This window comes from Epinephelus moara, chromosome 5, assembly GCF_006386435.1.
Source record: "Epinephelus moara isolate mb chromosome 5, YSFRI_EMoa_1.0, whole genome shotgun sequence".
NCBI classification, from domain to species: Eukaryota; Metazoa; Chordata; class Actinopteri; order Perciformes; family Serranidae; genus Epinephelus; species Epinephelus moara.
This window is the reverse complement of record NC_065510.1, coordinates 10652294-10680026: the sequence shown is the minus strand read 5'-3', so window position 1 is coordinate 10680026 and position 27733 is coordinate 10652294. Positions and strand designations below refer to the sequence as shown.

General features: G+C 40.6%; 1 protein-coding gene across 4 annotated transcripts; it reads right to left on the bottom strand.

Moving 5' to 3' along the window:
• On the bottom strand, positions 1–27407 carry rgl3a (ral guanine nucleotide dissociation stimulator-like 3a). Of its 4 annotated transcripts, none has more exons than XM_050043967.1 (18): positions 27305–27407; positions 25849–26106; positions 16833–17122; positions 13944–13988; positions 13590–13759; positions 13263–13423; positions 12863–13174; positions 12649–12752; positions 11550–11634; positions 9328–9381; positions 7637–7723; positions 7498–7530; positions 6700–6821; positions 6515–6610; positions 5446–5581; positions 5021–5278; positions 4260–4374; positions 1–2524 (listed from the first exon to the last, which is right to left on the bottom strand). In XM_050043967.1, the coding sequence occupies exons 2-18, from the start codon at positions 26035–26037 to the stop codon at positions 2370–2372; spliced, it is 2412 nt and encodes an 803-aa protein (XP_049899924.1). In that variant the 5' UTR covers positions 26038–26106; positions 27305–27407; the 3' UTR covers positions 1–2369. The 4 variants fall into 4 exon arrangements, with proteins under 4 accessions (XP_049899924.1, XP_049899925.1, XP_049899923.1 ...); XM_050043968.1 differs by having other exon boundaries at positions 27365–27401; XM_050043966.1 differs by lacking the exon at positions 27305–27407 and adding an exon at positions 26854–26937.
• Positions 27408–27733: the final 326 nt, after the last annotated feature.

The following is a 27733-nucleotide window of genomic DNA, read 5'->3' as shown; positions in this document are numbered from 1 at the left end:
GATAAATAGAAATTAGCTTTATTAATGGACACTTAATACTAATCATACAGAAAGTGCTTAGATTAAACTCTAAAAATAAAGAATCTATTGAAATAAAATATTAGAACAAAGACATACAGTAACGTTGATGACTTCACTTCCATTTCAAACATAAAGGAGGACGGAAACAACACAAAAGCCTCCTGATTATTCAGACAGACAGGACATATAGACAGACACAGTTGAAGTCCTCCTTCATATTTAGTATTGCAGCTGCCAGACCTTTGTTACCAACCTTTTACCTGACCTATTACAAAGCACCGCAGCATTACAGCTGCACTCAGAGATGCAAAATCATGCCCAAAACCGAGGAGACACTTCACCAGTGTTTTTTCTTTTTGTTCATTTTAAACATGAACGTGAACTAAAATTTGACTTCACCTTTAAACCAGTTTTAAAAGCTGCCTTAAGAGTTTTGGGGAGGATTTCGCAACACTGAGACGATCTTACACATGTCAAAATAAAATCACGTACTGAGACACTTCATTGTCACTTACAGGAACCGTTCTTCAGATTCATTCACAGCCTCACATGCCACTTGTCGTAGATGCCTACTGTTCTTTTATCGCCCTGAATTACAGCCTTTATCTTCACTGAGGAAAACATACCAGAGATATTTCTATGTCAGATATTCAACTCCTCTTTGAGCATAAATGCCACAGTCCAGGTCAGACCACTGAGTGTGTGCACATCATGCTCAACATGTAACGTCTGTTAAATTACAGCAGACCGTAAAAAGTCAGCTTTTGAGCTTATGAGATACCAAAGAACTGAAGGAATACTTCGCCTGGAAAACGACCATTTGTATCTCTCACTGTGTGTCATCTTGAAAATGTTTTTCTTTCCACATGCCGTCACGGTGAACAGAGGATCCAGAAAAGGCGAATATTTTTCATGAATTAAAGTAATCAGGGTCCACATTTCACAACAAAACATCTATTAACATACACCCACACAACTCATGCAGTATTATCCCAGTCTCATTTATCCAGCTGAATGCTCAGTTCTTCCCATGCACATGCTTTTTTGCTAAAATGTTACAATATAAAACACCTCCTCTTACGAATAGTGTGCTGGAGCAGTTTTAAATAGTAAGATTTTACCAAAAAGTATGTGTCTGGGAAGTACTGAACAAACGTCTAGATAAATGAGGCTTGGATTATACAGCACGAGTTGCGTAGGAGTTTGTAAACAGATGTTTTGATACTGTTAAATGCGGCACCCATTTACTTTGACCTTTTTTGGATTCTCCATTCACCGTAAAGCCATGTGAGTAAAACATGGTTTTCTTCACAACTTCAGCATCACACAGGGTGAATTACTGTCACACAAATGATCATTTTGGCGGTGAAGTATTCCTTTAAGTACACTTATGTCTGAAAACAGTTTAGCACTGAAAATTGAAGAGGGAACAAACAAAACAAACACATCTTCCTCATGCCACTTTTGCTCTAAAAGCTGAATACTGAAATGCATTAAATAATTTAAGTTGATAAAATTATATTAAGTTACAATAAAACATTTAAATCCTCAACTAGAAGTCGACTGAATACTTATTACTGACTCTCCAAACTGTGTTTCAAACACCATGTCAGAGGGAGTCTAGTTGTTCTTCCATTGTCCTTAGCGCATGACCGAGATGCTTACTCATCATCTTACAGTAAGCATCCCAACTTAGTCACTCTTGTTTACGCAGTTAAAAGAGTCAGTTACTCATTCAGCCGCACGTCCCACGTCTGCTGTACAAGTCCCAGACAAGAAACTGCAGCCGGGTCTGTCAGCTTATTTCTGCTGCTATGTTGTCTCCTGTAGAATCACGACACATGACCGTTTTCTCAGACCAGCTGATCCTGATGTTTGTGTTCAGCTGCAGTGAAACCTGAAGCAGTGTCCACTTTATAATCCATGGTGTAATGTGCATTTGTTCACAATAATATAAGTGTATATCTTAGCAAAAAGGTCCCATATGAATTGTGGTCCATTATCCAAAGATGCTGATGTTTAAGATGAACAAACAAAATCCTAATGTCTTGGTCAGTTTCTTCTTTGAGTCTCTCTTCAGTGTGCTTGAACATTTCTCTCTTCTTGTATCACTCTTTAAACAGAATAAGTAAAACACATTGCCGTGTTGCTCCCGTCTTAATGAGAACTCCTCAAGATTATTTTTCAGTCGAAGTTCAGTTGCTCCAGAGTCTCTATTCAGTCACTCATATCTGCAGCACAGTCACAACCTCAACAGCCACAGAAGTGTTGTTGGGCTGTTGTTTGCAGATGAGCAGCTCCTCCATCTTTAACATGGACTCCTAACGGTCAGCCCGGACAGATGCTTTTCACTTGGCGTGGCAGTTCTTAGGTTGGACTCCAGGACTGGAAGGGGAGCCCAGATGTCTCCTGTGGCTCCTCCAGCGCTGACGCAGCACAAAGTCATAGTTGGAGGAGGTGCACATGGCATAAAACACGTTTGCTTTGTTGGGGATCTGGAGCTCTGAGGCAGAAAGAGGAATGAGGTGATGAAGTGTTGCAATTTATTTTCCATTAGCCTGCTTTATCTGCCTCTATCTCAGTCAGTGATTACAGATCTTTCTCAGAATGATACGGAGGGTAATTTTCAGAGATGCCGGCATTTCAAATCCATTTAGAGAAATTGAAAGCATCATTGAAGGTAATGTAAACATAATGACAGACAAAATTTGAGCTATCTTCCTTCATGTCTTGCAGGTAATTTGCATTATTAGCTTATTAAAGACATTGTAAGTGAAGGATCTGATTTTTGCTTCCTCTACGATGAATTTCCTGACATTTACTGTTTATCTGTCACAGAGGCCACAACTTCTTCTGCTACTAGATTAGAGGTCGACTAGTCTGAGTGGGCGGAAGTTCGCTGCATAGATCAGCCTCTCATTGGGCGGGCGAGCCACCCGCTGAAGTCCCACCCTACCACCTCCGGTTGCAGTTTTCAACATGTCCTTTACTAACTTTTGCGGTGTTTGATCTTGCGGGGATGTAGCCATTTTTCTGCCATGGTTCGCGTCCTGTAGGCGATATTTTTGTGGGTGTGTTACACCAAAACCTGTTTCCCCCCGGCAATATTTTTGCAAGCGCACCGTTGCTGTGGCACCGCCCAGAACGATTGTGAGTGGTTGAAAGAAATACAAGCAGCCGGTGCGTTTTTTTCTCCAATCTCAAAGTGAGAGTTGGCCCAGCCAGACCTTTCTTTTCTTGAGAAAGGTCTGGTGAGCGAGACTAGAGGTCGACTGATGAAACGGTCAGCCAACGGCCATTTAACCAGACCAGTTAATGCCATTTTAAGATAATGATGGCTTTGGCTGATGCTGAAGCAGAATCGTCAGTGTGGCTGCTGTGGAACAAAACTGGCGCCCAATTATTTGCCATTCTACGGACAGACATCAGTGGCGCGGTAAAACAGTAGGAAATGTGCCAATGCTAGATGCAACGTAACCTAAGAGAAGACTGTAACAGTAATCCACAGGCGGGTTTTCCAGCTTGGGAGTTTAATTTGCACTTGCCACAGTGTGACTGGCTTGCAGCACAATTCACTTGTTGTATTAAAACAGTGTTCAGCTTGAATTTTCCAGGTGTAACTCCCACTCATGACCTTGCCCATTATTTGCAACAGTCAATTGAGTTTTAATATTTCTATTTGTTCACTCGTGCCTTTTTGTGTGTGTTTTTACTTTCTGTACAATTAATTGCCCTTGAGGGACAAAATAAAGTTGAAGCTGAATCTACAGTAGGCAAGAGTAACTGCGAAGCCTTTTAGGGTTGTCCACATGTCAACATATGTCAACTCATAGGAAACAGAGACAATGCAGACAATTATAGTGTCAAATAAATATTAATTTAAGATCCCCACTTTTGTGCTTTATATATCGGCCATTGAAAAACTTATATCGGTCAAGCACTGTACCAGATTAAATATCGTACTACATGATCTAGGTCGATTTTTCTCTTTAGTGTAGCAGAAAACAGAGGAATGTCTCCTGTCTATTAGTTCTAGTAAGTTTTCGGTCTGATGCTGTTTGACTGGCATCTTTGTATTTCAGCACATAATCAGCTTTAAATACTATGTCAATGTTGGTTCTGCTTGTGTTTTGTCTTTTATCAGAAGTAACTGACTAAAAGAGAGGCTTAGTGGAGAGTTCATCCTGTTTGGAGAGGGTTGAAAAAAACATTAGACTGCCAGAGGACAAGATATTCACCTTTTCCATTGTTGAGCATCTGGCAGAGGTTAAAGTTGTGGCAGCTGATGTCCTCCATGTTGTGTTTCTCCAGAGCTCTCTGAATCACCTGAGGTGTGTGGTCCTGACTGGTCAGCTGGAGATGAGACAGACGCCAGATGTCAAACTACAAACAAAACTCTTATTCAGAATACCCAAACAATAGATAGTCACTCTCATTTGAAAGCCTTTTTAGGTAGTCCTGCTTTTCATAGATTGATTGTATTTTCAGAATTACCAGGGACTCTTTTGACACAGTAAAAACACTGCAACATATTGTTTAAATCATTTATCTATCAGAAATGTAAGGACTTGTGAATCACTTCTGGTTACTTACACTGAACATCAGTCATTATTTTAGATTTTAAGACATTTATTGATTTATTTTATATTCTGAAAAATATAAATTGATTAAAAAAACATTTACAATGGAAATAATTGTTAGTTTCAGCCTAATTAATGTATTTAAAGGTTTATTCATAAATTCCTGTCTGCAGCTTGTTTGAAAAAGCCATAGAAAAATTCCTAAACCTTTGATCTTGCACAAATACTTCTAGATGAAACCTGTCAGCTGTCTCTCCACGTAATAAAGCTGACACAAATGATTAAGCAACACCACCAGCTTCCTCTTCTGCTTTCTTTTTGGTCTTTATTTCTAATTCCCTCTCGATGAAAGTGTTAAGTCAACCGAAACCAAGCTGGCCAACCTCAGAAACACACGATTACACAACCACTTCTCTCACCAGTATGCTCTTGTAGACGTTTCCATTGCTGACAGACTCCACGCTGACCCTGATGATACATGAGTCAGCAACCTGTTTGTTGTACACAGGCAGCACAGCCTGAGGAGAGCAGCTGGACGATGACTGCTCGGGACTCATAACCAGAGAAGGAGAGCTCAGGTCTGGGTGTGAGGAGGAGGTGGACAGACTGGGAGAGGAGGAGGACATAGAGCTGGAGGAGAAATCCTGGGCAACATTGTGGAGAGAGCCTGAGAGAGACTGAGGGAGGAGAGGAGAGGAGAGGAGAGGAGAGGAGAGGAGAAAATATGAATATTACGCCCCAATTTTATTTTCCCTACTTTTTAAATCAAACAAGTGCCTGTGCAACTTTCTTTGGTCGTTTTTTGGTTTTAAACTATGACCCTGCTGAGGCGATCGGTGCTCACCTTGAGTTTGAGTCTATGGGGGGAATGCTGAGGGGCAGAGAGCTCTTCCATCTCTGAGCTGCTGGAGCCAGAAGACGAAACACTGATCTGGTCGGCATGTGTCTTCCTCAGGGAGCTTTCACTGGCTGTTCGCAACCTGCACACACAAACACAGTTTAGTTATGACCCTTTTCCCAATAAAGCAACTTTTATCAATTTTTATAAGTCCGGCAAGAATAAAGTATGATATTACTTGTAATTAATTCATTTTTTAAAATTAAATAATTCTTTTTTACTTATACTTTTTTGTATCACTGTAACCATCTCTAGGTTTTACCTAATTATCTTTATTTTATTTTTTTATTGATAACTTCTTTATTAATTTATTTTTACTTAGATTTTTTTTGCATATTTTATTCACTTGTCTTTATTTATTTTTATTTCTCATTTTAATTTTTTTATTTTTATTAATCAATTTTTAATTTTTGTATCACTGTTAATGTCTCTCATTTAATCATCTCTTTGTTTTATTATGTTTTACTTATTCATTTTTACTTTTTTGCATCACTGACATTACCTCTCTATTTTATTTATCTTTATTTTTCTATTAATACATTTTTACTTGGATTTTTTGCATCCTTATTACCATCTAATTCAATCATCTTTATTATTCTAATTTTTATTTCTTAATTAAATAATGTTTAACTTATTATTTTATTTTTATTTAATTTTATTTATTCTTTTTTTATGAAGTCTTTTTACTTACAGTTATCTACTTTTATGATCACTATTACTATCACTTTATCACTCCATATTTACAGAGGTAGTTATTTACCTATTTATATTTATTTGTCCATTGTGGGCATTGAAACTGATTCATACATGCCCCGAAAATTTCAATACATAAAACTGTTGAGGGAAAAATTTAAATATCTACTTTTTTTCTACCATTAACACAACAAATCTTAAGTCTTCTGGTTCAGACACATCCTACACACATCGGGCTGAGGTTTTATATCACAGCAGTCGATGTCATTCGAGGGCAGCTGCGGTTATATGTTAGAGGCCAGAGGTGGTTTTCCAGACTTACGAGGCAAGTTTCTTGGTGAGCAGACGACTGCTCCATGAGTTGGGAGAACTGGGACAGGGGTCAACTGGAGGCTCCAGCTCACGAGACAGCTCATAGCTTCAGGAGAGAAAGTAAAATTAAGAAGTTATGCAAAAGGCTTCCAGTCAACCTGATATGTGTTGAAATGGTGTTAGTGTGTATCTCACCTCTCCTGGTCTGTGAGCAGTGTGTGTGCCTGCAGCCAGGTGGTGATATGAGGGTTTACTGGGAGGCTGTAGTGGGAGCAGGAAGCCTGAAGCTGCCGAATCTGAGAGAGAATCTCAAACTCCTACAAGAGGAAGAAATAAAAAGAAATGCAGATTAAATTATAGAACAGAAAAGAATATGGTAGAGCATGAACTATACACTAATTCTGAGTTTAATGCCTGCAACACGTTCCAAAAGAGGTTGGGACAGCTGCATGTTTACCACTGTGTGATATCACCTATCAACACTCAGTAAGCATGTGGGAACCGAGAACACTAATTGCTGAAGTTTTGAAAGTGACATTTTTTCTCAAGATTCACAAGCTGGCCTCCCGAAAATCCTATTTAAAGACAGTCTGTGCTGAAGAATGGGCCAAAATCCCATCCTTACACTTTGAGAAATAAGTTTCCTCAAACAGGAAATGTCTTGAAGCTGGCATTGCAAACGAAGGCTTCTATATATTGCACGTACGTAATTTTTATGGATTAAAATGTTAAGATTTCCTGATCAGCGTCGTTTTGAGCCAATGTCTGGTCTATATTTCATAAGAATGCTGCACTGGAAATATGTTTAGAAAAAAGATATCTGACTAGTTGAATACTTTTTTCCTCCACTGTATGTTGAAAAGGATTTGCACATCGTTGCATTCTGTTTTTATTCATATTTTACACAGCATCCCAGCTTTTTTTGGAATCAGGGTTGTAAAACAGGGAACAATCAGTCATTCATGGAAAACACCACCAGGGGGCGACACCTACTCGTCTACGCTTCTCAAAGTTGATGAGTCCACCCTGTGAAAAAAAGAAACAACAGCTAGTGTTACAAATATGGCACCTTTTAAAAAATACCATAAAACAGAGCAAACTAAAACAGCAGGTGGGTTTGATGTGTTCTCACCTCCACAGTGTCAGTCAGTGCCGTGTCCAACATGGTGAGGACGGTCAGGTAAGTGCCGAGGTACGGCACAATGCCGCTGCTGATGCTCTGAGGACACAAATCAAGTGACAGTTTTACATTTTGGTGATCACTGTGACATCAGAGAATTAAATTAATACTAATTTCTTGCAAATATCTAATTAAATATGTCAGGCATTCTTAAGAACTGGGACAAAACCTTATTTTGTTTCTATTTTTACTGTTCAGTTAGGCTAGGAAAATATATTCTAAAAACTTGAAGTCTTGACTATTTAATCTTGTAATGGGCTGACCTCCCAGTGATTTATTACCTTAAACAGCATACATGATGGATGTCAGAGTTAAGATCTGACGGAGATCATGTCATATAGAGCTGACATAAAGTTATGTTGTAGTGAGCAGCCATTTTTGTTTATTTTTTTTAAGAGTTCTCTTAATGCTAATCAAATACTAGTTTTTTAATCATAATTCTTATCTAGTTTTGATTTAGGGGGCCTACAGAGTTGACATGTTATGGTTGAGACACACCTGATAGCAATATTATTTAATGAATTTATTAATAAATAGCTTAACAGCACTTGAGCAGCATTTCCACCTTTTTGGAAACCAAGAAGTGAGACAGGAGTCCTTAGGATATAGCTCAACCCTTTAATGCCTGGTTAAATTATGTTTTTTTTTTAGAGATCTGACAGTTGACAAACATTTGGGACACATCTTATAAAGGGCAACACTTTCATAAAGAATATATTTTATAACAAAGATGATTGTAATAGTACATTTTTACATATATTATCAATATGTACTGTTAGTTCTAGATTTTTAAGGCTTCAAACACATTTTGTAATTGTTTCCAGTTGTGAATTTTTGTCTGGGATGAGGGTGTTTTCTGGCACAACTCAAGTTTGGAAGTTATAAAAATGAAAGCGGATCAAAATATCTTAAGAATCATATTTATTTCATATATATATAAACCCTGTTTCACCCCAGAAATTGAATTAGTGTGTTGATATCTTATAATTTTGAGGGGATTTTTTCTTGGTAGGACACTATTTGTCCCAATTCTCAAGAATAGGTGATATTTGCAAAAAGCTGAAAATATGTCATTCAACTTCTAAATGTTGCTCTGCTACAAAATTATTTTAAAGTAAGAACGGAGTAAGAATCTTGAACACAAGAGGACAAACTATAGAGGTCACTATATCTCATGTAAACTAAAATAAAACAATCAGCTGTAACTGAGGTAGAAATGTACACAGACCATCACTATTTAAACAGAGTGAATATGGGGGTATAAAACATGTTACACGCAGTCCTGCCTCGACTGAGTAAACTGCCAAACTGTGAGAAACTGCACACACATCAGCTTTTACACCCCTAACCTACGTAAGGTGGAAAGCTATCAGTCATTACAGCTGTAACTGTGGAAACTTTTTCCATCAAATTAAGAGACAGAAGAAAAGGAAACTGGAAATCTGGCATCTATTCAAACAAATTATATCAGATTGAGAACTTGTGACTTCTAAGGAAGTAGAACTGATGATCCGGGCAGATAAAAACAGACCTCTGCCTTTTATTTTAAGTGGCTGGAAGCATCACTGACACATTTGCGCTATTTTGGTGGTCAAACCTGACTGTTGGGTTATTTCCAAACAAAGTGATGACTGTTTTCTTACAATGTGTTTGGACACTGAGCCGGGGGTGGCGCTGCCATCTGGGGGAGTCCCGTCCTGCAGAGCACAGACAACATGTTTGTTAACACACACAGCGACTTAAACTCAGGGTGTTGCTGTGAGGGTGCTGGGTGTGAGATGACAACAGAGCAGATTCGTTATATAATCGTTCTCTTCAGGGTTGAACGCCTGTTGACAGGCTGTTGTTGGATGTGGGAGGGTGTCTCTGCAGTTAGCATTAGTTCGTGCCCAAATAGCCACTTTTATTTGTGTTTTATTTGTGTTGGCTGCAAACGACGACTTTTCATTATTCTATAGAGACTGGGCTGCTGATAAGACTAAATACACAATGATACCGATTGTTTTTCACAGGGAACAAAGGACACAGAGCGTCAGGTGAACTGGAGACTCAACGCTCAGTTTACTAATTAACCAACGCTTAGAGGCCATTTGTAGACAAATCCCCATCCATCCTCCACCACCTCAACAATTTTAAATTGTACTACCATGGACAGATGTACAATAACTGCATATGCACTTTATCTTGTCCTTTTCATGGCAGCTTATTTATCATCATGTTTTAGCCTATTTTAATGTGTGGGTATGTGAGTGTGTGTTGTATTTTGTTGTATGTGAACATGCAATGACAATAAAGGCATTCATTCATAACACACTTTGACTGCAACTAACACTTACTGTTATTATTATTCATTCTTCGATTAATCTGTGAATTTCAACACAATATAATACCTGAAAATAATGAAAAATGTCCAGGGTGACATCTTAAAAGTAGAAGTCTATCAATTTAACAGTTTGGCTGATTAATCAGCGCCGATAGGATCTATCATTATTAGGGTAACTTGCCTACACAGGATATCTGGACACTTAAATCAAAATTATCATTACTATGTCAGTCTCAAAAATCTACTTCAAACATCTTGTTTTGTCTCAAACACTCTGAAACCCAAAGAAAGCCATTTCCAAAAAGATATAAAACAGAAAAGAAGCAAATGCTCTCTTTAGCGAAGCTGCAATCAGAGAATGGCCAAAATGCTGAATTCATTTGTCAAAATAGTTGGCAATTATTTTTCTGTTGATCAAGAGAGCCCTAAGAGCCCTGTAAAACAGGAAAACCAGGCCTCATAGTACAAGCTACACAGGCTACGTGTTATTTTCTTACTGCTGTGCATTTGATAGTTTGTATTTTGTATTCAGGGTAAACACGCCAGTGAAATTTAACCCAGTTCAATCAGGAAAACAGCCAACGCCCATCACGTCTCTGGAAAGAGCTGGCACACTTAAAAGTTCATGGATCTTTTCCTCATTAATCAGGCAGAGCCATCAGAGCCCATTGTTTCCCATGTAGTTTATATCATAGAAATAGAATGAATAACAAGGTCATTGATCTGTTTGGCACAGTTATTTGACTGATGCAAAAGAAAATGGCGATTGTTGTTAGTTGTGTTGGTGGCAACACACGTCAGTGGGGTTGTAAAGTGTGTCACACACTTATTTGAGATCTCCATTTTGGCCTACGCCCTTACATAATTTCCTTATTAAACAGAAAAATACAACCATACATCAATTCAAGTTTCTGTCTTTCATCGAACTAAGACCAGCTTTAGCTCAACTGCCTTGGTAACTCATTTAACACACTTCATTCAAGCTCAACAGAAGCAATATAAGACTCACCAAAACCATCTTAGTTAGTCGTCTAGTTAGTTAGTTGAGCTTTCCAACAACCACCAGCTCTGGTTTGGTCTAAATAAACCCTTAATTCACAGTGTTGTATGTGAAAATATGCTGGCACTACATGCTGTTTATCCCTGTGGTCTCTCTCTGCGTCTCAGCTGTCCGCTGAGCAGCAACTGTTGCTTGTTCTTTGGAGGGAGCTACAGTAACGTTACATCACCCTTCAACAAATATGTAATTAATGGCAACAAAAAAAAAAAACCCAGGTAAATAGGGTAATGTTTTAAAAGGTAACAGATTGCCTATTTGAAAATGATCTACTCCACTGCTCATTTCATTGTTCCTGCAAAACCTCACCTCTGTTAACTGTGAGACTTGTCGCAAGTCGGTTTGTTTATAAGAAAGTTAGATCACTACAACAGTTGCAATTGCAATGATACACTTACAAAATGGCGGCTGCTCTGACTGTCCTGCTACTTTGATTCTCTCTCATTCTATTTTACATGGTTTATGTCAAGAACACATGTAGTTACCTCCATCAGGATCTCTCTGCTGGTCAGCACACAGTTCTCATCGGGGAAAGTCTCACACAAGTGGTTAAAGGAGGCCATGCTTTCCCTAAAAACACAAATAAAATCTGTTAAGACAGTGGGGTTCTTTTGGGGTTTTTTGCAGTGTCAACAGGGCTGCATGCTCAAAAAAATGATTCGGGTAAATCCACTGTGGAATTAATTTTCTATCTTCATTCATTCCCACCCAACCTTCACCTGCTGCTAAACACAGAGCTCATGCAGACATTACAAAAAAAATCAAGTATCAAGTGCTATTTTTCATTTTCATGGGTTAGTTATCACAGTATTTTTAGCGATAACTTCATAAAATCCTTAACAATACATCTGAATGGCATGAGACTGATGGTCTACACATGGCGCAAGATGAGAGGGAGAGACCCCCACACTTGCCTAATTTCAGACAGAATTGTCACCTCATTACAAAAAGGACTCAACATTATGAAGAAAGGAAAAATCATCTTTAAAATAGAAATATCTGCAGCGCAACTAAACAATGCCAGCTTGAACTTAACTTTTAACTTCAGTTCTTGGTGGAGCTACGATATTGCTGCACCACTGAAGAGAAAGGAAAACAAAAGCCGGCTCAGTAAGTTAAGTCTCGTAAAATTTTGCCTTGCCAACACGGGCCTACTGGTTTTCAAGAGTGGAGCGAAGCCAAAATAAACCAAGATGCCAGGCAGGATGTCATAAAGGCGAAAAAAAAGGGAAGGGAGAGCAAACCGAGTCGAGATGGTGACACATCAGAATTTAAAAATGAAAAAGCTGAGCAATTTCTGATTATAATGACCTATGGAACAAAACTGTGGTCAAAGTCCAAGACAGTGTAAATGTGATTAATTTGAATTTCAAGGATTTTTTAATCACTCTGTTAAAAAGGGGCTATTTTCAAGGTATTCCAGTACTTGAGTTTTTTCCCCCTCAAAATTTAATCACTTCAAGGACCCTGTGCGAACCCTTTTAACATTTTGTGTCCTTTGAAGACAATAGTGTGCTACACAAAACTCTGTGTTATAAGTTATGAGTAATACAACAGTGTAGTGTCTTGTAACGGTTTGCTGACCTGCTGACAGCAGCCCAGGTCTTCTTGAGGCGATACACAGCGTTGGACTGCAGCGCCGACAGGATCGCCCTCAGAGAGGAGAAGTTTTTCAACTGTCTGCACTCCTGCAGAGAAAATACAAGAAAATGCTGTTTTGTTATGAGGTTTTGACAAAGGTATGTACATTTATGTCCCTTGATGATAAACAAAATTCAAAATCTTCTTTAACCCTGACCTGAGCAATAGCGATCCACCTCTCGATGATGCGTGCCCTGTGTGCAGGGTTGGTGTGCGTGCAGCGAGGTGAGCTCAGGGCAGTGGAAGGGTACAGGAACGTAGAGGGGGAGCTGGGTGATGAGATGGGAGAGGAAGTGGAAGGGCTGGGAGAGAACGGGCAGAGGAGTGAGGTGATGACACGGTTGGTGACAGCGTTGAACTGGGAGATGGTGGCACGGACGGATGGCGCCAGGTGTCTGTTTTCCTTCTTGTCACGCTGGGACCAGACGCAGCCCAGGCAGTGGAAGGGCTCCACTTTGACAAACAGCTCCTGAGGCAGACAGAGGGAGACACAGTGTGAATCAGTGACACACATTAACACAGAAATGAGCTTTGACATGTTTGTTGATGAGACCTACAGCGTCCAGTCGGGTCAGCTGCTCCGCTACTTCTCTCTCAGGGAAGTCCATGAAGTTGTTTGTGTCTTCCTCCTTTGTGGACACGTCTCTTCCATCCACCTGATCTTTGTGCTCCTGCTGCAATGATTCACTGCTGTGCTCTGACACAGCCTGGCTGCAATCTGTCAAACACAACAAATCATAAGAACAAAACAGGAGGCAAAAATGATTTTATATTTATCTAAAACTCTAGTTCACTGCCTGTAAGTGATCCACAGCTCAGTCAGGGTCAACATGATGCTACAGCAGACGATCATAGTTCAGTTACTTTCGTGCTAAATTATGTACCTTGTTCCTGGAGCTTCTTGAGGAGGGTTTCAGCAGTCTGAGCCAAGCGTCTGAAGCAGAGGCGATGCCGCAGATGGACACACAACAAGCGGAGGGCCTGGTACTGAGGAGGCTCATGGAAGTCTTCACTGTATTCCTCCAGCCACAGCTGGATCACCGGGGGTAAGGTGCTGCAGGGATGATCGGGGACATTAATACATTTTAAATATAGTGTCAGTTTTTACTTGTTCAGGTTCACTCTTGATAGAGATTTAAGTGTGTGATTTCACACCATAACATCGTATTATCAAAACTAAATTGGACTGATGGTGAATCCAAACTGATTTTTGCAATTGGAGGAGTGAGCACACTCACCTGCGTGGGCAGACGGTTTTATCCAGGTTGGCGATTGAGTCATCTCTGTGGAAAAAGTTAAACACAATTATCAGTTGAGAACGTTTCAATGATAATCATCACATGAAGGGACAACATGGCGGCCAAGTCGTGACAGAAAACATCCAGTCAACAACAAATGTTGAGTGGATGAGTGTAAACAGACTGACGCCTTCCTCAGAGATCAATTGAAGGAAAGGTAAAGCCTTTGCACAACAAGTCTGTAGTTTTTATCCAAGATCTGTGGCTTGTTTAAAATAAATATAATCTCACATTATGTCACTTACATTTACACACTGACTCTGAAGCCTTTGTCGGTCATTAAAGTTTCTGGAACAGGTGCAATTTACTGCGTTCTTCCCAAGCCGTCAGAGTTTTAACATTGTAAAAGTTGTGTTTGATCACAAAATAAGATACATAAGTTGTAATTTATACAGCACCTATTAAGTATCAGAGAGACGGTTTACAAGGTAACCACATCTTACATCCTGTAAAAAAATCTCACAAGGAACAGGAGGGAAAACACACATCCCAGGTCGACCTGAGGCTGACCTCGAATAAAGCTCACAGGAAACCGGTTGGCACCAGCACCACAGATATGAGGGCCACTGTTTGACAAATAATATATCAGCTGAACAGCGCTAATGACCAGTTTCACACAGGCAGCCATTTGCAGTAAAGGTGAGCTCTAAAGGTGAGCTCCGAGAGAGACAAAAGACCAGGCAATCTCTATGAACTGGATCTGCAAATGTTTGAGTCTTAAATCAGATTATGGACAAAAAACTTTGAGAAACATCTACTCATTCCTACAAACTACCTCTAGTGCAGCATTAAAAACCAAAGAGGCTTCCTGTGTCTAACCATGAAATTTATTAGTTACACTCCTCACTCAGTCAAATTAAATCTCAGTGTTTCAGGTCACAGAGCTTCAGTCAGGTGAAGCAGCACCTCTGCTGGGTGTGGAGGGCGTAGTCATGACCACACTGGAATTGAACAAAGATCCTGACTGCATTGTTTTGCTCATGACGATAAGACCTGTCATTAAAAACTCACCAAACGTCAACAGAGGTTTGACTCGTGAATAGCTGACTTGACGCGAAGAGGGTTTTAAATAGCTGTCATGTCTGAAAATTTGATGTGTGCATCTGGCATGTTGTAAAACCTGGCTACGTTCGACACCGTCTGCATACAGTGACGACCTTTCTAAAAATAGCAGATACTCTAAGTAACAAAAATAATATTACAGTTGGAATGCAACGACTGAGTTTTATGTGATTTGAACTTTGAAACATATTTCTCAAAGCACATAATGTGGGTACTATTAATGTCAACCATCTTTAAAATAATACTTTGACATTTGAGGGCTTTTTTGCCTAGAGTTGGCTGAGAGGATTGATACCACCACTCACATTTCTCTAATATGAAGCTACAGCCTGCAGACAGTTAGGTTAGCTTAGCTTAGCACAAAGTCTGGAAACAGATTGAGGCCACAACCACACTAATACATTTTCGTTTTAAAATGAAAACCATCTCCGTACACGAAAATGCAGATCACATGACTAGTCACACATACTGGGCATGCGCACATCGATATAAACAGGAAGCAGGTTGTCTACTCTCTAGTTGGTTGCTTGGTTGCAGGAAATACTACGGAGATGGCGAAAATTTAGACCAGAGATTTCTCTGTTTGGACCCACAATGAGGTGGAACTGTGACTGCAAAACGTGAGTATGAGGCGGTCAAAGAGGCAGAAAAATAATGGATGTAGCTGTAGTGACGGCACCCATTGGTTTGTGGACTTGAGTTCGGCATTTCGGCCGTCAGCAGCTTGGTTTTTTGAAGCCAGAAGTGACCATATTTGGACAAGAGGCTGGCGCTGTGGAGGAGTGAGGGGTGGATCTGACTCATAGACTGCGGTGATGCCTCACAGACAGCCTGTCACTCAACGCAGACCCTTCCTTAATTATGCATAACTTTAATCCTTAATAAAATGTAAATGTGATCGTTCTAAAAAAAATTCACCCCACATACAGCTGTCATGAAGGGGGAAATTAGCCATAGAGACCAAACTGTTTTTTGTATCAGGCTGGAAACATGTTTATGTCTGCTGTCAAGCAGGGCATTTTAACATGGAGGTCTATGGGGACTGACTCCCTCTTGGGGCCAGCCTCAAGTTTCCATTAGATGAACTGCAGTTTTAGCCTCATTTTTCAGCCCCAGAGGTCGCTGCTTGCAGAAAACAGACTGGGAGTCATTGCAAAGCAAATACATGACATATCAGAGCGGTATCGGGAACATTAACTACTGCCAGAGGAAGCCATAGCCATGGGAAAAGAGTCCCTGCACAAGAAGGATGAAATCATTAAAATGTATGTGGGCCTAGGTATACATTTTTGGCTTGAAACATTTTGACTTACAAGACCCAATCTAGAAATTTACGTATCTGCTACATCATTTTCAACAGTCTTGGTTTCCACCCATTCAGAATAAAATGCAACCCCGGAGGTTTCAAACTAAAACGGGGTCAGCAAAGTTTTTAAATACTGGAGTAGTGCAGAGACCAGGCATAAATGTAGCAATAGCAAAGTGACATACATCTACAAAATCCCCCCAACAGCCGCAAGCTCACAAAAGAGCTGCTGGCTTCATATTGAATGAACAGACATGAGAGTGATATTGATCTTGTCATCTCTCTGCAAGAAATCAGCATCTCCATCAGGATAAATATTTGGTATTAAACTACGTAGCTCCCTTCATGAGCCGAACTGCAACAATGACCTCATGTGTGGACTTTCAGATCAGCTGATTGAGCCCTCATGGTTTTTGTTAACATATCTCTCGAGTCAACAACAGTCTTCCTCAGTGCCTCACCTCTGAAACAGCAGCTCGATGAGGGTGCTGGTGGAGGTGAAAGCCCTGTAGGTGGCAAGGAAGACACGGAGGAAATCGGGCTCCTGGTGCTCAGTGTCCAGCAGGTGGGTGACCAGGCGCTCCAGTGTGGCGGCCTTCAGCCTGCGCACCTTCACCGTGTGATACTGGACAAAGCTGAAGGATGTTGGGAGCTCTGCCGTGTCCGAGCTCGGCAGGACGGGCTCCCTGCGCAGAGTGATGCCAAACACAGCCCCATCCTCCTCCTCCTCCCCCCACTCCTGCACTGGGTCCTGCAGGAGAGAAAGCAAGGTCATCAAGATCTGACAAATAATCACTAACATACAGCCTTCTGTGCTGCTCCTTTCTGCATGATACGGTGGATAACAGACTTTAATGTGCTTGAAATCTTGTCGCATAAAACACAAACAATATTTACTGACGTTTAAAAGACTAAACAACAGAAAACTTTTTCTTAACAGAATTACTGTGACAAAAAACTCATGACGCTTGAGATAAGCCTTCACCCTGAGTCACTTCATTAAAAAGGCCAAACTCAACGTCAATTAACCTCATGCTTGAGATTCTGCTTGTGACCCAGCCTTGAACTCTGACGCACACACACACACACACACCTGGTGACTGAGCGATCACTGGGCGATGAAGCATTCACTGGCGTGTTTGTTTATGTCCACAAACACAAGGACAATTTATTAAACCATGACACAGATTGACACCACGTTATTCTGAATTTAATTCTAACCCTATTCAGGGTTTCCGCATCTTATGACAAGTTAGATTTAAGACATTTTAATACCAATTAAGGCCTTATTTTTAGATTAATGAACTCAATGCCTTTTAAGAATTCTAGGGAACCACAGGAACCCTGTTTATACCTGTATGAATAGCAAGATTAAAGTTAGGTAAAGTTTTTCTCCTGATAGTTTCCTCTCCCTTCTCTCATCAAAATGACGGACTAGGGGGAGGTAGAGTGTACGGCCCAGTCTGGCGGGGGGAGAGTTCAGTCCACACAGACGTCTCTCCTTGGCTCTGTTCTATCTACCTTCGCTTTTTCCAACTTTTCTATTCATCTAACCCTTTGGCTCCCACGCAGACCCCCAGACGGCACTATTACTCACACTCATAGTCACAAGTGTGTGAATCAAGGGACTGTATAATCTAGTCCTACACTGAACTGAACCAGCAGTGATACGTTCCCCTCACACTTCACATTATTATTATTACAAAACTGCATAGAAACAATAAAAGAAGTGGCCAAAAAAGATCATGAGGTCTTTCTCTGACCCAGACAGGTTTTGAATTAAACAAGTAGGGCTGCACATGTAACTGAAATATCACCAGTTATTGAGGTATTGAGGTAAAGGACCATGCTTGTTCTGGAGAGATCCAAGCAAAAATGACATCATCATCATGCCACACTAAAATCACAACTCGCATCACGATCGCAGTATCTGTCAAAATAACTGATATAATCTTTTTTGGAGCCCTAGTATCAACTGAAGACGTTTCACTGACTCTTTAGTTACTGTGAGTGATGTGACGACAATATCCCAGTAATTAATGAAGCATTATTATATTGTTTTATGTTGTATTTTACCAGAACAAAATGACATAAGTAGAAAAATTAACAGGAATATTCTCAAGTACTGAGTATCGTAGGCTGTGACAATGATGCATTTTATTTAAGATTTAAAGTTCATTGCCATTTTTGAATTTTTAACATGTGTAATACACACCAAAGACACTCAGAGTAGTATAAGATATTAAAGTTAAGCATTCAGATATTGAATAAATACAGCATGATTTATAATAAGAGATGTAAATCTGGTATTTTCCCCATTTTAAGAAAGGAGCTGCTCATATAAGGCCACTTTTTATAGATATTAAGGAGCTTCTGTCGGTTTTCATCCCTTCGATAAAGTCTGTCTACCCACTGTTATGGCAGTTTGGATCAGCTCTGTATTTCCAGTCTTGCTAATGGGTCGCCCAGCACAGTCTGGCCTAAGTGATATAATCTAGATGGTGTCCAGTAGAAGTGATTAAGGATTTTTGATAACCGTACTTTTGTATCCCTTTAAATTTTTGATTTATTTTAGCTGATCATCTTTCATTTAAAGCTCTTTCTCCTTGCTCATCCTGAATGCTGTTAGAAGTGTAGTAGTCAGACACTGATATATTTTACTTTAACACACTAGTGCTGGGAAAACAAATACCTCCAGGTGAGAACTGTCACATGAGCGATGATAAACATTTTAAATTATGGCCCAGCTCTGAGAGAGAGTCATTTTTACTGCCACACCACACAACAACTTAGTGGATGATGGTATGAAAATCCACAAAAACCCTGCCTGACAAATATAACCTGGGGGTTGTTGACAAAATGAAGCATGTTGCCAGCATGAGTCTGACCCCAACAGATACCTGGGTGGTGTCTCCCCATCTCTAACAACCACTCAGTGCTCTGGAATGAGACCATGACTAATAGAAAACTGTTTGTCCATGCAGGCTACTCCTGATTTTAAGTGGCACATACCCGTGTAACAATAGGAGCAGAACATGACTGAGGACACGACATGACAAACACCAGTGTGCTCTGACAAACACAGTGAGACACTGGTGGCTCTACAAGAATGAAACCATTACATCAGCGTTTGTCCTGGTGAGCAGAGACAACCTGCAGCTGACTACACATGCAGCTGGATGCAACTTAAATTAAAAGACAAAATGCCACCGTGCAGACTGTTGAAATTATTACAACTCCCGAGGCTGAGCACATTTCATTTCACCTACCATCGATAACTGCCATTTTCCCATGTTTGTGTTGCTCTCGGAGACAAGAAATCCCAAAGTAAACTCCTTCAGCTGCAGATAATAAAAGCACCGTCCCGGCGGAAATTAAGGATATAGCGCTGTCCTCCAGCAGCTCACTGCAGCCTGAATTTTCATTTTGGAGAATTAATAAAACAAAACACGCTAAAGTAAAGAGTTGCACTGTGTCTAAACGTTGTAGTTTCACAGCCACAGTAACAGTGGATGGGCCAGTCTGACAGTGGGAGGAGGAGGAGGAGGGCACGAGGGCTGCCTTCCACTGGGCGGGGCTAATGAGACAGGTGTGGGCGGGGCTAAGCGCACTGACCAATGAGGATAGGGTGAGCTTTTATTATGCAGATTTTAAATATGAGGCCATGATTGGAAAATGCCACTGATGCAGTAAATAAAAACAAGTGGGCTACCGAAAAAATTATGGGAAATTTTTTAAAGTTAGTGGGTTACCTGAAAGCTTAACCCTATTATTTACATTACATTTATTTACACAGTTATTTACAATTAAAGCTGTAGTTAGTGGGTTTTATAAACAAACAAAACAAAAAAAAAATCATATTGGCTGAAACTGTCTCTATTTCCACAAAGCACTAAATGAGATCATCAGTTAAATAAAAATCATATTCCTCTGCCTACGTCATTGCCTTGTAGCGCTTCTAATCAGCCCGTTCTCATTCTGACAGTCTCAAGTACTCTGTCAGTTATTTGGCGTCAGAAACCTGAGGCGAAAATAATAATAATGATGATAATAACTTTATTTAAAGAGCATTTTTCGAGCTGAAACCTCAAGCTTTCCAAGGAGAGGAAAATACAAAAGAAAAATGATACTATACATACGCCTTCACCAACATATACACCTACTGTCAGGAAAGGCCAATCTGTTAAAGTACGTTTTCATTCAGCTGATCTGATTCTCATTGGTAGGCTGGAGCAAAACCTGAAAAGGCTTGATCACCGTTTGTCTTGAACCTGGACTCTGGAACAGTTAGAAGACCCAGACTAGCAGACCTGAGGGGCCTGTTTAGACAGGACGGTGTGAGAAGCTCAGTTATATACTCCAGTGCCAGATCATTGAGAGCTTTGTTTGTGATTAAAAGATTGAAAGAGACTGGAAGCCAATGCAGGGAGGCCAACATAGGTGTGATGTGTGAGGACAGTTTTGTTTTGGTCAAAAGTCTAGCTGATGTGTAGATCAATTGTTGAAGCAGGTGAACAATGCATTACAGTAATCAAGGTGGGCGGATATAAGAGCGTGTATGATTTTCTCTCTGTTACTGAAGAACAGAAGTGATCTACATTTTGAGATGTTTCTCAGCTGGTAAAAACAAGACTGGTCTACATTCTTTACATGTTGCTCCAGGTTCAGGTTTAGTGTCAAGAATAACACCTTTCGCTGTGTTATGATACACTGCTGAGCAGCCAGATGGAATCTGTCACGGTAATTTGATTCGTCAGTTCACAAGGTGGCCAGAGAGCACCTGTTGCGGCGGTACAATACGCCAGTGTATGGTGCCACGTTGACATAAGTAGCTGGAAAAACCCTATAGGGCGGTGGATGGGTCCAACAAACCCTGGACTTTCACCCAGGAGCCTGGTGTTCACTTCTCAAAAGAGCCAAACCATGATGTTTTTTTTTTTCTAAACCTAACCATGTGCTTTTGTTGACGTCCAAACTTGGCAGCAGCGTCCTGGAACATCAACAGCAGACACAGAATGATACCTAGCACGTGACATGTAGATGTGAAAGGCCACCGAAAAAGCGGTGATATGGTCAACCCAATTTCCAGGTGACCTCTAGCTCACTGGGTAGAGTGTGCGCCCCGTGCAAGCTGTGCCCTAGCAGCGGTCTGGGTTCAATTCCACCTTGCGTGTCATTGCTGCACATCATCTCCCTTTCCTGTCATTTTCAAGCTGTCCTATAATAAAGGCAAAAAGCCCAAAAAATAATAAATTAAAAAAACGATCTCTCAATATCATTCAGGCCTAGTTATGATGCTTGACTGTCTACAGCACCTTAAAACTGTTGGTATAAGACACATTATGAGCGCTTACAGTCTTCTCACGGTGCATTAATATCCATGTGTGGTAGTTTGGGCTGCCCCCCCGAAAGTCAGTCAGAGACCCCTTAGTCGACTGAAATTCTTTCAATTGCACATTGTTTCGGTCCTCAGATTCAGCTGCAGAGTAAGATTTCATGCCGCTAGCCTGTACAAGCAGCTGCAGGCCCAAACCCAGGGTCAGTCTGAGAGATGGATGCAGCTGCCGGGAGGAAGAGAGGCCGAGATAACGTTTTCTTCTGCCTTCGGCGTAGAAGTGGTGAATTTACAGCTTACGTCAACTTACATCAACTTAATACTTTATACGAGTTTGATATCTAGTGTCAGCAAAAATGTTTTTGCATATGTCCGATCTGTCATTACTGTACTTAGCACACATTAGCACAGAGGACTAACTTGACTTGTTTAGTATATTACCTGAATGCCACTAATACCCTGAATGTCCCGCCAAATTCTGTTCAAACTAATGGAAACAAAGGCATGAATAATTAATTATTTGCATTACACAGCAAAATCAGATTCAACTGACAGAATTCTGAGTCGGGTACAGCCCTAATTATGCACTACCAAAAACACTGAATCCAAGACAGCACTATAAATATGGTTGTGTTCCAGCTTTAGGTTGACCTGATGACTGTCACATATTTGAGACAAAATGTCCGAGACAATACTGTGACATCTGGCGGCCAAAGTGTAAACATCAAAAAGATGAACTTTCATTCATTTCATTTCCTCAGTCTCTCTGTCTGAATCAAGAACAGGTCCGTCAGCTTTAAATTTGCCCCACGTTCATCAGGAAACATATTCTCAGTTCAATAAAAACTCCAGTGATTGTTTTACTGGAAGAGATTAAACTCAAGATGCAAAAGGAAATGATCTGTCAGTTGTAAGAAAGAAGTTGGTTTCAGGCCAACATCAACATGCTAGGAAGAGTGCATTTCATTACCACAACCTCTAAAGAATCCAGTCGGGACAGTTTTTCTCGACGTCCTCTAGCTGATGTCCCTGCCCATGGTGTGAGGGGCGTGGTGGAGACATACCACATGAAACAGGTCTGCCTCCACCTAAATAGTAACTCTGTGACTTCGAGGAAGAATGAAATGAAGAAATGCACAAATTAAAAGCCCTCAGTGCTGAAAACACTGCATTTAATTACACCCAGAGACAAACTGACCAGCAGCAACACAGTGTGGTGAGACTGGCAGGCTGAGCAGATGGGACGTCTTTAATCAGGCTGTCCATTTCTCTCTCAGCTCAAAGAACATAATGAGCTTTTTGTTTTTCTAATGAGTCTCTCTCTGTAGTAAAAATCTACCATCATTCTTCCACATTTGCCACCCAGCCTCTCTGCAGAGAGGCTGAACAAAAGAGCAGAGAAAATGCCAGGAGAGACCTCAATTAGGACTCATTAGACACGTGAATGGGTGACGAGGTGACAGGCAACCAACAAGTGGAATCATGCACGCAAGATAATGCTGAAACGTGCTGGTTGAAGTCGTGTCTTCAAAACATTCACGTGATTAAAAGGTTTATTTTAGCTGGAAATACACAACCAGTAAAACACAATACACTTCCTGGAGACTCTGGTGGTACTCTCTGATCAGTATCACTAAATGGCTGCTGGTGTTGATGAGATCTTGTGTGAAAAAATGTTGAGCTGACTGGAACAACAGCAAAAGTTCCCAGAGAGAAACCTGACGTAAACAATGACTAAATATATGACAGCTGTTCCGTCACAGATGTGTGTATGACTCATCAGCAGTCCAATTACCCCTAATAACTCACTGAGGAATGACTTACATATCAAAGGATGCTAAATACAATAATAATCTAATCTGAGAGGGAGTCAATCAAAATGAACACTTACATCTGAGCTGTCAATCATTTAAAATAACACCACCACTATACTGACACGTTCATGGAAATATCAACAGCAGTATACTTTGAGGATGTCATCACACAGCCAGCCTCATTACACGCACACAACTTGTGTTAGTGTTGGAGCCATTTGTCAATTAACTGATAATGCAGCTGACGTAAAAATTAACAGTGTGTGTATTTGCACTCGGGTGAGAATAGTCACACTGCAGCTATTCAGCGGTTTAAATCCCAGGCCTTTGACGCATTATTATGGATCCCGCTGCATGCTGTGATTGGCTAGTACTCATGTTGATGCATTGAGGTCAAATGCGGTGAGGATTTGGGCAAAGAGGTCATGGTTGGGGCTAGTACTAGTCAATCTTGTATAATCTGTGAGACTAAAAAACTTACAAATGTACTGTCAGAAAGTGCAGTGATGTAGATAAAGAGTGACACAGTCCACAGAGGGAGTAAGATGTGGTGGATGAATGGGAGAGTGGAGACTGAGTCCTGGAGTCCACACTGGCTTAGCTGACTTATTATTTTACTTATTATTATCTTACAGTTTTCAGGATGCATGAAGCTGCACATAAACTGTGTACATAAACTTTAGCAGAAAAGCTGAATAGATCCGCTCGTGTTGATGTCATAATTCGACGTTGTTGGAATATCTAGGAATATATACCCCAGTCCCAGGTGCAAATAACATCTGCTGGAAATTAATCAAACTCTATTTTAAAAAAGGATAAATCGCCAAGTTGATTATTAAGCAAAAATGTGAAATATTTGCCTCAGAGCTGAAATGATAAGGCGATCGACAGGAAGTTAATCAACATAATAATTCTGATGATTGATCAATCATAATTTAGCGGTTGCAAATAATACATTTTGAGCACAACTTCTCAATTCCTGCTTCTCAAATGTGAACAGTTTCTGGTTTTCTTTGTCTTTAATAATTCTTTATGAGTTTTGGATTGTTTGTTAACTTCAGCATGAGAACTTGTAATGGACATTTGTTAAAATGATTTCCTGACATTTTATAGGCCAAAGGAATACTGAGAAAATAATCAGTAATGAAAATAATCACTAACTTTAATCGGTTTCTTTTGTTGAGGTAAAGTAAATGTATTTATTTACTTATTTAAGGAATTCATTCATTCATTCATCTTGTAGAAAATCCTTCTATCTTTATTTAATTGAAACAAATCTTTAGGGCACCTCCTCAGTCATGGACCTCGGATACTTAGGTGTTTCTGTCATTATCACTAGACACCCTTACCTGAGGAAGGCCGCGCCAAGGTTGATCAAGCCTAGGAGTGTATCCCATAACCAATGGGATGTCCTAAGTAGACTTCTTAGGGGTTTCATCTGAAGGACACAGACCCTTTTTTAGGAGGTGTTAGCGCTCAGAGATGTGAGGAGCAGGTCCTCTTGTGGTTTTTGTGTTGACTGGAAACACACTCAGGGCGTCCTCCTCTGAAATGACCAGGAGCAGCCACAACAAGTGTCATCTTCACAGCCACTCCAAAGGCAGGAGGGTGCAAGCCAACAATTACAAAGCACTGCCTCCTTGGTCCCCCAAAGACCCCCAAACAAGGCCAGGTCTTTAGGGCAACTTCCTGTTTCCTGTTCACCACAAGATCACAGGAACTTAAGACTACAGACCAAACAGTTAATCTGAAAATAACTGACAGATAAATCAACAAGGAAATAATTATGACTTGCAGCCTTAGAGGGGGGTGACGTGGACTCATTGCTGATGCTGATGTGATGGCCGTGCAGACAGAAGGGTCTTTATGCAACACTATAACAGCCAAATAGCCTCCGTCATTTGAATGTGTCGCAACCATAAACATTCCTATAAACGAATTCCTAAACGTTTAAGGTCAGATCACAATTTGAATTATATAACCACCTCCTCACTCTAGGTGGAATACCTCAAAAATGTTTAATCCATGAGCCGATGTTTAATCCTCCTACATTTGAGAGACCCTCCAACATTTGTTGTTTGTGTGTGTTTGGCATCCATCATGCTCCGTGTGAGCGAAAGCTTGGGCAATAAACTGGGTCTTCATCATGGAGATATTGATGTTTGACTTGGCAATATTCCCATTTCCGTACAAAGTAGATGTCAGGTGAGAGTTGTAAATGAAGCGAGGTTTGAGGACAGTAAACTGCAGCATCTCTCAGTTGCAAAACAACAGATGAATCCCTTATTGACAACCACAGAAACCCTGCGTTGTTTAGATCTGACTCACCTCACACATCCCATCAGTGTCCAATGACTGGAAGCTGGTCAGCCACACGCCGGGCTCCGTGTCCATGTGGACGTCCACGCATTGACTCGGCCGGAGCCAAAGCAGCTTCTTCATCCTGCCCACCCTGCTGCGGAGGCCGCGGGACTCCCCTCCATCACCGCCTCCACACACAGGAATAATGGTCCTCATCTCACGCTCTGTGTCACGCTACGGGCCCACACACACCTCGTCAGATCTCTCCCACACCTGCTGCCTCATCTGTGCCAGGGAGGAAAGCGTGGAAATATTAGGCATGATCTCTCCCTGTATCACTTTCTTGTAATTTTATGTTTTTTTTACAACCATCAAAGTGTACAGGTCGCTTTTAAACCTCCTGTTCCTGAGATCAGTCCTAAAAACACTGTTGAATTTGAGCATAAACATTTTTAGATGTACCATGCTGGGACAGAAATATGGTTCAAGTTCCAGCCGAAATCAGTTTATTAGAAGGAGCACAGCACAATAACGTAAATGATCTTAATGTAATGTATTTCCTTCATAGAACAAAGGCCACGTAAAACATCTGAACTGAAACGAAAAGTCATTTTGAGGCATCCTCTCTATAACTTTACAGCTGCAACAATCCGTGTTACCACCAAAAAAGCATACAGATGACTGTCACTGACAAACTATGCATGTTCCACATAGAGTACATGACATTAACCTTGTGTGCATGATAGTTAATACAGTCCTAAATGGCTTCAAAATGGCCACATCATCAGAACGATCAATGAAAACATGAAGACTGTGATACTCTAGTAGTACTCTCTTGTCAGTGCTCAATATAACCATTAAAATGCTTTAAAAAGGTACAAAATCCACATATTCAGTCACATAACCAATTCAAAACCCTAACTATTAAGAGCAATGTTTTCTCTACAGCTTTCCCAGTAAAAATCCAGACATCTCAAAAAACACTACATTTAATTTAAATTAACCCATGTTATACAGAGAAAGTTACTTAACTGTAATATTGCATCTCCTGAATCCCGTTGAAGACCGTGTTCAGAGCTCTGTGTGTGTCCCGGCCACAATATTCATGTAGTGTGAAACTTGGATGAAAGAGACTCTGGCATTTATCACTGAGGACTGATTGTTCTTTGTGTTTGTGGGTGGATGATGCTCTGCGCGCGTGTTCATGCGCGTGCGTGTCGGCTTGGCCTCCTTCCTGGTTCACAGTGATTTAGAACTACATTTTGATTTTATCTCACATCCCATCATTCCAGCTCACTAGCTTCCTCATTAGAATAAAGCACAAACTCCCTGCCCTCATGTTCAGCTGCACACAGACACTGGATCTCACACACGTGTGGTTTGAGCTGAAGTGGACCCAAATGCAAAGTTATCTACATTATGTTTTTTAGCCTATAAATGTGGCTAATTGAACTCGACTGGCTGATAGTTTAATGTTTCTTACCTGGTGGGTTACAGTACACTGTTGAGACAAGGTGCGCCTATAAAAACGTGACAGCCTCACCATTTAAATCCTCCACACACAGCTGATACATGTTGGATTGGAGGCCTGCTGGCAGGAGATGTTGAGGAAACTCACTCACGCTGCTGGCCGTGATTCAAAACCTGCAGCAGGACGCGCAGACCCGCCTCCTCTGTCTGATTGGATCAGCTGAAAATCGATCAGCTAAAAAAAAAGACACCAGTAAAACCACTTGCATCACATCAGTGCCCAACGTGATGGAGGCGCTGTGGAACATTCAATCAAACTTTTATTCTTGTGTGAATGCATGTCATATTTTAGTATATGTACTATTTGTATGATGATGAACTCCTACATTAAAAGTGTAATGTAGCTTAGACACAATAGTCTCACTGTAAAAATAATGTTGCA

What these genes read in the sequence shown, in the direction of transcription:
- rgl3a (XM_050043967.1), bottom strand. Translation starts at nt 26,037, where the DNA reads ATGAGGACCATTATTCCTGTGTGTGGAGGCGGTGATGGAGGGGAGTCC. An exon ending in AGCTGACCCGACTGGACGCT is followed by an intron (nt 13,175 to 13,262) that starts GTAGGTCTCATC and finishes TGTCTGCCTCAG; the next exon opens with GAGCTGTTTGTCAAAGTGGA. An exon ending in CCCATAGACTCAAACTCAAG is followed by an intron (nt 5,279 to 5,445) that starts GTGAGCACCGAT and finishes CTCCTCCCTCAG; the next exon opens with TCTCTCTCAGGCTCTCTCCA.